The sequence below is a fragment of the Mizuhopecten yessoensis genome, unplaced genomic scaffold (assembly GCF_002113885.1).
Source record: "Mizuhopecten yessoensis strain PY_sf001 unplaced genomic scaffold, ASM211388v2 scaffold8693, whole genome shotgun sequence".
In the NCBI taxonomy this organism is placed as follows: Eukaryota; Metazoa; Mollusca; class Bivalvia; order Pectinida; family Pectinidae; genus Mizuhopecten; species Mizuhopecten yessoensis.
In genome coordinates, this window is record NW_018407674.1 from 279099 (window position 1) to 290277 (window position 11179).

The 11179-nt window shown below is 36.4% G+C and overlaps 1 protein-coding gene across 2 annotated transcripts in view; it reads right to left on the reverse strand.

Annotated features, from left to right (window-relative positions):
• Positions 1-10369, reverse strand: part of LOC110456345 — a 78743-nt gene extending 68374 nt beyond the window's left edge. For both annotated transcript variants that reach the window (XM_021507022.1, XM_021507023.1), the window contains exons 1-2: positions 10248-10369; positions 9769-9888 (exon numbers count right to left, since the gene is read on the reverse strand). In XM_021507022.1, the coding sequence (XP_021362697.1) occupies positions 9769-9888; positions 10248-10368 (241 nt within the window). In that variant the 5' untranslated portion in view covers position 10369. The remainder of the gene's footprint in view (positions 1-9768; positions 9889-10247) is intronic.
• Positions 10370-11179: the final 810 nt, after the last annotated feature.

Here is an 11179-nt window from a genome sequence, read left to right on the forward strand (position 1 = left end):
ATGTAACACACATGAGAGTTACTGCTGTTCCTACAATATATGGACTTCAGAATTACAATGTAACACACATGAGAGTTACTGCTGTTCCTACAATGTATGTACTTCAGAATTACAATGTGACGCACATGAGAGTTACTGCTGTTCCTACAATGTATGTACTTGAGAATTACAATGTAACACACATGAGAGTTACTGCTGGTCCTACAATATATGTACTTCAGAATTACAATGTAACACAGATGAGAGTTACTGCTGTTCCTACAATATATGTACTTAAGAATTACAATGTAACACACATGAGAGTTACTGCTGTTCCTGCAATATATGTACTTCAGAATTACAATGTGACACACATCAGAGTTACTGCTGTTCCTACAATATATGTACTTCAGAATTACAATGTAACACAGATGAGAGTTACTGCTGTTCCTACAATATATGTACTTCGGAATTACAATGTAACACACATGAGAGTTACTGCTGGTCCTACAATATATGTACTTCAGAATTACAATGTAACACAGATGAGAGTTACTGCTGTTCCTACAATATATGTACTTAAGAATTACAATGTGACACACATGAGAGTTACTGCTGTTCGTACAATGTATGTACTTCAGAATTACAATGTGACACACATGAGAGTTCCTGCTGTTCCTACAATGTATGTACTTCAGAATTACAATGTAACACACATGAGAGTTACTGCTGTTCCTGCAATATATGTACTTCAGAATTACAATGTGACACACATCAGAGTTACTGCTGTTCCTACAATATATGTACTTCGGAATTACAATGTAACACACATGAGAGTTACTGCTGTTCCTACAATGTATGTACTTCAGAATTACAATGTGACACACATGAGAGTTACTGATGTTCCTACAATATATGTACTTCAGAATTACAATGTAACACTCATGAGAGTTACTGCTGTTCCTACAATATATATGTGTGTTTGTGTTTTTATTTCAGATACCAAGTGGCGAGAAGACTGTATATTTCCAGGATTTCTCCTTAAATCACACTAGCTGGGACAACTGTTTCACCTTGCCCGGTGTCTATTGTCACACTCTAGTTACTGCTGTTCCTACAATATATGTACTTCAGAATTACAATGTGACACATATGAGAGTTACTGCTGTTCCTACAATGTATGTACTTCAGAATTACAATGTAACACACATGAGAGTTACTGCTGGTCCTACAATATATGTACTTCAGAATTACAATGTAACACACATGAGACTTACTGCTGTTCCTACAATATATATGTGTGTTTGTGTTTTTATTTCAGATACCAAGTGACACACATGAGAGTTACTGCTGTTCCTACAATGTATGTACTTCAGAATTACAATGTGACGCACATGAGAGTTACTGCTGTTCCTACAATGTATGTACTTCAGAATTACAATGTGACGCACATGAGAGTTACTGCTGTTCCTACAATGTATGTACTTGAGAATTACAATGTAACACACATGAGAGTTACTGCTGGTCCTACAATATATGTACTTCAGAATTACAATGTGACACATATGAGAGTTACTGCTGTTCCTACAATGTATGTACTTCAGAATTACAATGTGACACACATGTGAGTTACTGCTGTTCCTACAATATATGGACTTCAGAATTACAATGTAACACACATGAGAGTTACTGCTGTTCCTGCAATATATGTACTTCAGAATTACAATGTGACACATATGAGAGTTACTGCTGTTCCTACAATATATGTACTTAAGAATTACAATGTGACACACATGAGAGTTACTGATGTTCCTACAATATATGTACTTCAGAATTACAATGTAACACACATGAGAGTTACTGCTGTTCCTACAATATATATGTGTGTTTGTGTTTTTATTTCAGATACCAAGTGGCGAGAAGACTGTATATTTCCAGGATTTCTCCTTAAATCACACTAGCTGGGACAACTGTTTCACCTTGCCCGGTGTCTATTGTCACACTCTGGCTACATAAACTTTAAACACAAACTCGATCAGCTACTTAAACTTTAAACACAAACTCCGCTACTTAAATAGACTTCAGAACCATGCTGTACACTCTCTGTATCAATCTTAAACTGTTTTTCAGTGCAGAGATGAAGCCCACTATGGTAAATTTTCAATGTCATTGAGGTTTTCTTAAACATTTTATATTGAAATAACTTTATATTCATTCTTTTTAAATAATTTATGGCGATATATAGTAAATTACAGAAGTAAATGGATTAAGATATGGTGCATGTGAATTTAACAGTTTTTGGAATGTTACCCTGGCATGCAAGCTAGTTACATTGAAAATATTCACATCTTTCTCAACCAATCTGATTACAAGAAATTATAACAAAACACATTTACCATTTCTTCCTTTGCTGTATAAGTAGGGAAATGACCTCTTAGAACTACAACTGTTTTAGTTGAAGATCTTGTAATTTACACAAGATATCTTTTGAAATGATTCCCAAGATAAGACTGTTACGTACACTGTGTGAATGAATGCCCAAAAACATCAGCTTTACTTGGAGTAAATCAATAGTTTGGAATTGTGCATATTTGGGTGTTTTTCTCAGTCACAAGGCACTTGAAAAATAGGGCGAAGAGCAGGGGTGCTAAATATATATCCAATACATTTTCTTGTGTGCTAAACACACAAAAATCAATTCAATTTGTTATAATGATTTCAATCTGATTCTCAGAAATGATTAACAAGAATTTTTATATAAAATGTTCTATTGTTGCCTTTTTGTTAGACATGAGCATACAGGATTTTAATTTGGGAAAGCAAACAGTTGATAAAGGGTGTTTGTATAAACCATGTTTGTCAGAAAACTACTGAACTGAAGTTGTGAGTCTGTGGTATATTCAGGTACAACAATTCATACCTAGGGGGTACTCAGTCTTGTACATATATCATTAGAACCTCTTTCTGTACACCAATCTAACCACCAAACCAATCAAATAGAGAATGATCCTGAGCTGGAGTAAAGACATCAAAGATGTGAACCAGTTTGTATATCATTGTAGAACAAGTATCATCAAAGACATTTAACCTGTGTGTCACAATCAATCCCCCCTTCCTTATTTAGACACATACCAATGTATAGTCAAACTGGATGGGGTTGATCGCCGGCGACCAGGAAGCTCATTTGTTAGAGCGTCCATATAGAGTTTGGAGGTCTGGGTAAAATCCTAGTTTATATGTGTATTTTTCTTCTCCTATTAACATGGTCCCTATGACCAACCCTTGTTCTAAGTACCTGGTGTATGCTTGCTTGACAAGGGGATACCCAGACTCTAGTGTTGTCTTTGGGGGTGGAGATTTAGGGAAAGGAGGGAGGAATGTAGAAGAACTGGACAGGGTAGACCACCAGCGACCAAATGGCTCCATCGGTTAGAGCGTCTATCTAGATTTAGGAGCTAGTCCTGGGTTTAAATCCCAGTCTGACTGTACATTTTTCCTATCCTTTTACATCAGCATAAAAACTACTCACAAAATATTACCAACAACAAGGCATTTATATTTTGTAGGAGCATAATATTTATTTATACATGTAAGACTTTATACATCATACAACATGCAAAACTACTATAAACCTAAGTTACATTTGTATGTATTCCTGGTCTGTATCCCACAATCTCGTTTTCCATATACATGTAGATGCAAAACTTCATATCAAATATACATGTATTAAATAGCACCTTCAATGGGGGAAAGGTAAATGCTAATTGGAATCCATACAATAGGCTAAATGTGTTTCGACTAAATAAATGAAAATCTACCAATACACTCGGTACATATCAAACCTGAAATATTTACTAAACAGAGTATTTCCTGTTATTGAAAATTTGATATAACTAGACCTAAATGTAGATTTCTAAGCATTCTATTATATAGATATTGCCCCTGTTGTACTTTACTAGTTATAACAAACCTAAATATGGATATAAATAATTTCCATTTGACAACAATATTTATATACTACCAGTATATTAATTATATCTGAATGCTTACAGTAATGCTTTTCTTACACTGTGGGTGGCCATCCATGTTTAACAATGAATTCTGGTCACAAGCTAGCATTATATCCCAGATAACCCTTCAATGTATATATGGAGATTCTATGCTCAATAACCTATACAGCTCAATATTGAGAATCATTAACAGCAAAATACAAAAATTAATTAAAAGTACAACTTCTGACCCCTGTGACCTTGAATGTTGGTAATTCATTTTAACAACTCTCCAGCACAGAAATATACAGACCCTATACCATAACTCTTAGGTTATCTAAATACACAGACCAAATACCAAAACTTTAAGTTATCTAAATATACAGACCATATGTACCACAACTCTAAGTTATCTAAATACACAGACAATATACCACAACTCTAAGTTATCTAAATACACAGACAATATACCACAACTCTAAGTTATCTAAATATATAGACCATATACCATAACTCTAAGTTATCTAAATATACAGACCATATACCATAACTCTAAGTTATCTAAATATATAGACAATATACCATAACTCTAAGTTATCTAAATATACAGACCATATACCATAACTCTAAGTTATCTAAATATACAGACCATATACCATAACTCTAAGTTATCTAAATATACAGACCATATACCATAACTCTAAGTTATCTAAATATACAGACCATATACCATAACTCTAAGTTATCTAAATATACAGACCATATACCATAACTCTAAGTTATCTAAATATACAGACCATATACCATAACTCTAAGTTATCTAAATATACAGACCATATACCATAACTCTAAGTTATCTAAATATACAGACCATATACCATAACTCTAAGTTATCTAAATATACAGACCATATACCATAACTCTAAGTTATCTAAATATACAGACCATATACCATAACTCTAAGTTATCTAAATATACAGACCATATACCATAACTCTAAGTTATCTAAATATACAGACCATATACCATAACTCTAAGTTATCTAAATATACAGACCATATACCATAACTCTAAGTTATCTAAATATACAGACCATATACCATAACTCTAAGTTATCTAAATATACAGACCATATACCATAACTCTAAGTTATCTAAATATACAGACCATATACCATAACTCTAAGTTATCTAAATATACAGACCATATACCATAACTCTAAGTTATCTAAATATACAGACCATATACCATAACTCTAAGTTATCTAAATATACAGACCATATACCATAACTCTAAGTTATCTAAATATACAGACCATATACCATAACTCTAAGTTATCTAAATATACAGACCATATACCATAACTCTAAGTTATCTAAATATACAGACCATATACCATAACTCTAAGTTATCTAAATATACAGACCATATACCATAACTCTAAGTTATCTAAATATACAGACCATATACCATAACTCTAAGTTATCTAAATATACAGACCATATACCATAACTCTAAGTTATCTAAATATACAGACCATATACCATAACTCTAAGTTATCTAAATATACAGACCATATACCATAACTCTAAGTTATCTAAATATACAGACCATATACCATAACTCTAAGTTATCTAAATATACAGACCATATACCATAACTCTAAGTTATCTAAATATACAGACCATATACCATAACTCTAAGTTATCTAAATATACAGACCATATACCATAACTCTAAGTTATCTAAATATACAGACCATATACCATAACTCTAAGTTATCTAAATATACAGACCATATACCATAACTCTAAGTTATCTAAATATACAGACCATATACCATAACTCTAAGTTATCTAAATATACAGACCATATACCATAACTCTAAGTTATCTAAATATACAGACCATATACCATAACTCTAAGTTATCTAAATATACAGACCATATACCATAACTCTAAGTTATCTAAATATACAGACCATATACCATAACTCTAAGTTATCTAAATATACAGACCATATACCATAACTCTAAGTTATCTAAATATACAGACCATATACCATAACTCTAAGTTATCTAAATATACAGACCATATACCATAACTCTAAGTTATCTAAATATACAGACCATATACCATAACTCTAAGTTATCTAAATATACAGACCATATACCATAACTCTAAGTTATCTAAATATACAGACCATATACCATAACTCTAAGTTATCTAAATATACAGACCATATACCATAACTCTAAGTTATCTAAATATACAGACCATATACCATAACTCTAAGTTATCTAAATATACAGACCATATACCATAACTCTAAGTTATCTAAATATACAGACCATATACCATAACTCTAAGTTATCTAAATATACAGACCATATACCATAACTCTAAGTTATCTAAATACACAGACAATATATCATAACGTTTGATAGATTTGAGTGGCATTCTTCTCTGATATAGAATAAACACGATTAGTCACCTGTACCAGTAGCACTTATGAAATCTATTAAATATCATTTATCAGGTTAATCCAGTTGTAAATATCTTTACAATATAATCCATTACAATATATAGACTGCAGTCAAATATTTGAGTATGATATAGATATAATACCATAATTGATATATATCAGTGACCTAATCAATCCCACACTCAAAAGTCGACCTCCGGAATTTTAATAAAAGAATATCCAAACTATGCACTTAACGAGTATATCCCAGTTACACATCAACATTTTCATATGCTATTGTAAGGCTGAGTCCCACTGTTTACCCACTACACTGTCAACCACAATAATCAGTTCACACCCTGTAAGGTTGAGCATCACTGTATACCCACTACACTGTCAACCACAATAATCAGTTCACACCCTGTAAGGTTGAGCATCACTGTATACCCACTACACTGTCAACCACAATCATCAGTTCACTCCCTGTAAGGCTGAGCACCACTGTATTCCCACTACACTGTCCACCACAATTATCAGTTCACACCCTGTAAGGCTGAGCACCATTGTATACCCACTACACTGTCCACCACAATTATCAGTTCACACCTTGTAAGGCTGAGCACCACTGTATACCCACTACATCGTCAACCACAATCATCAGTTCACACCCTGTAAGACTGAGCACCACTGTATACCCACTACACTGTGCACCACAATCTTCAGTTCACACCCTGTAAGGCTGAGTCCCACTGTTTACCCCCTACACTGTCCACCACAATCATCAGTTCACATCCTGTAAGGCTGAGCCCCACTGTATACCCACTACATTGTCAACCACAATCATCAGTTCACACCCTGTAAGGCTGAGTCCCACTGTATACCCCCTACACTATCCACCACAATCATCAGTTCACACCCTGTAAGACTGAGCACCACTGTATACCCACTACACTGTGCACCACAATCTTCAGTTCACACCCTGTAAGGCTGAGTCCCACTGTTTACCCACTACACTGTCCACCACAATCATCAGTTCACATCCTGTAAGGCTGAGCCCCACTGTATACCCACTACACTGTCAACCACAATCATCAGTTCACTCCCTGTAAGGCTGAGCACCACTGTATTCCCACTACACTGTCCACCACAATTATCAGTGCACACCTTGTAAGGCTGAGCACCCCTGTATACCCACTACACTGTCCACCACAATTATCAGTTCACACCCTGTAAGGCTGAGCACCACTGTAGTCCCACTACACTGTCAACCACAATCATCAGCTCACACCCTGTAAGGTTGAGCATCACTGTATACCCACTACACTGTCAACCACAATAATCAGTTCACACCCTGTAAGGTTGAGCATCACTGTATACCCACTACACTGTCACCCACAATCATCAGTTCACACCCTGTAAGGTTGAGCATCACTGTCTCCCCACTACACTGTCAACCACAATCATCAGTTCACTCCCTGTAAGGCTGAGCACCACTGTATTCCCACTACACTGTCCACCACAATTATCAGTGCACACCTTGTAAGGCTGAGCACCCCTGTATACCCACTACACTGTCCACCACAATCTTCAGTTCCCACCCTGTAAGGCTGAGCCCCACTGTATACCCACTACACTATCCACCACAATCATCAGTTCACACCCTGTAAGGCTGGGCACCATTGTATACCCACTACACTGTCCACCACAATTATCAGTGCACACCTTGTAAGGCTGAGCACCCCTGTATACCCACTACACTGTCCACCACAATTATCAGTTCACACCTTGTAAGGCTGAGCACCACTGTATACCCACTACACTGTCAACCACAATCATCAGTTCACTCCCTGTAAGGCTGAGCACCACTGTATTCCCACTACACTGTCCACCACAATTATCAGTTCACACCCTGTAAGGCTGAGCACCACTGTATACCCACTACACTGTCCACTACAATCATCAGTTCACACCCTGTTAGGCTGAGCACCACTGTATACCCACTACACTGTCCACCACAATCTTCAGTTCCCACCCTGTAAGGCTGAGCCCCACTGTATACCCACTCCACTATCCACCACAATCATCAGTTCACACCCTGTAAGGCTGAGTCCCACTGTTTACCCACTACACTGTCAACCACAATCATCAGTTCACACCCTGTAAGGCTTAGCACCACTGTATACCCACTACACTGTCAACCACAATCATCAGTCCACACCCTGTAAGGCTGAGCACCCCTGTATACCCACTACACTGTCCACCACAATCATCAGTTCACCCCCTGTAAGGCTGAGCACCACTGTATACCCACTACACTGTCAACCACAATCTTCAGTTCACACCCTGTAAGGCTGAGCCCCACTGTATACCCACTACACTGTCCACCACAATCATCAGTTCACACCCTGTAAGGCTGTCCCAGGGCTACACCCTTGTCTGAGTAGCTATTCCTGAAAAGTATTGGTCTGCCAAGCTGTCTATACACATCCACAATATCACTTTTTGGAGATGGCGGTGCAGGACCACTGTTATAAAGATTCCTAGGAAGAAAGTCTGTGTGACTTGTACCAGCTTCCCTGAAATCCTTTTGATGCCTGTGGTATTGAGACTGGCCTTGTCTACCCCAATTAGGCTGGTAGTAGCTGTCTGCAATGTTAGAATATTGAGAATGAGACTGGGAATAGTTATGTCTGCGTCCATGTGCTTTTTCAGGACTCTGACTCTTTTCATCATCATCAGAATCCATAAATGGCATTGATCTGTATTCTTCTTCTTTCTGTTTTTCTGATTTTAAATATGCTGCAAAGGATCCTGTTTTTTTTACCTCCCCTTCCTCTGTTATTTCCCTCAGGTCAAGTCGAGGAACAGCAGGCTTCTCAGCCTTGTCACACATTAATTCTTTACTTTTCAGCTGTTTTATCTGCAGTTCTGCCAATTCTAACTCCAAATTGTCTAGTTCCCTCTGATAGTCCGATGTGTTCACCTTCCTGTGTGGTTCACTTTGCCCTTGACTATTTCCGTTACTTTGAACAGACCGCTGATCTTGATCAAGTCTTAGGGGATGCAAACCATCATTCTGATTCAGCTGGTTTGTTAAGGATAAATGGTGACCAGATACACTATTTTTGCTTTCACTTTGCGGCAGACTGTGTACAGAAGACTTTCGTGACCTCAGTCTGCTATGATCTTTCTCAAAGCTCTTAGACAATTGCTGTACAAGATGGCCGTATTGTGCCTCAAACCGATCCAGTCTGTCGTGAGGATCGTGGTGGGGTGGGGCGTGTAATGGAGGATTAAAGCTGACCCTAGGGTTAGCGTCTGTGGAGTGATGCCTACCTTCTCTGTCCGACTTCTTCCTGTTCATAAAGTTCTGTTCCTGGAGCAGCAGGAGTTCCTTGTGTAGCCTCTCGTTTTCCATCTCCAGCATCTGTAGCTGGCCAAGGTGGTCCTTCTTCTCTGTAACATACCACACACACATCTTATTTATTCTGGCATTATCTAAACCTATTAGGAGTAGACGTTCAGCAGGTATATAACATTAACGTATATGTAAATTGCGTCAGACTGATTCAAAACCTGTTTATTCAGGAGCTTTGTCTTTAAGGTGTCAGGTTTTATTGGATATTTACTGGGTCTTGTGTAAATAAAGAGAAACACATTAAAAAGGAAAGCCCCATAAAATATTCTTTAATTGTACAGTCTCATTAAAAAATCCAAAATCTGAGATATGTATTCTTGAATCTTGATGGAAAAGATTAAACAGTATGCATCACACTTTGTGAAAGTTGGAATTAATACATTGATGCCTGCTATACCTTTTCTGTCTGGAACCTGCTTCATGCCGTCCTCTATACTCTGAGCCTCGGCCTGCATCTGTGCCATCTGTGCAAGCACATCAGGGTCATTGCCCCCGTTCTGGAGGTATGCCTGCCTCATGGCACTGCAATACAACATCAGCAAAATATATATATTAGTATCTTATCTCCATTGCTTTAAGAAAACTTGCAATTAAAGATGTACTCTTCCGAGGTTTCAATCACGTTCAAGTCTCGTTTTTATCTTGTGTAACAGGTTTTTGTAATATTTAAAAAGATATGATAAATTTTAATAGCACACAGAGCTGAAAAATGTGTCAAAAAACTAGATGCCTGTTGTTTGTAGAACTATTTTACAAGAATTTAAAAAAATGACCAATTTGGCAGCCATTTTGAAAATGTGTATTTCTTGCGCCCCCGAAAAACATTTTTTTTACCATTTTTGACTCTAGATTGATCACTTAAATCGTCATTGTTTCGCCATTTTTAATTGTAACAAGTTCATTTTTGCTGTAAAACTTCATTATGTTTAATATGATGAAAATAATATGCAACAAAGTAGAAAATTATACATGATTGGTATTTTGTTTTACATGTTTAGTGTAACTGAAGCACTTTGATTTTTCACCCGGAAAATATTGTAATGGGACAAAAAAAAAAAGCACACAGACCCCTCATTTTTGTGGCTATTTTAGAAAGAAAAACACATTCAGTTTTGATTAATTAAATATTAGAAAATATTTCAAAGTCGAACTATTTATATCAAGCGTTAAATCTGCAAAAAATGGTGAAAAAATGAGTATTTTTTGGTATGTATAAATGTAGATAGTAATCACAGTTAAGAGGTTTGACATACATGAGGTATGTATAAATGTAGATAGTAATTACAGTTAAGAGGTTTGACATACATGAGGTATGTATAAATGTAGATA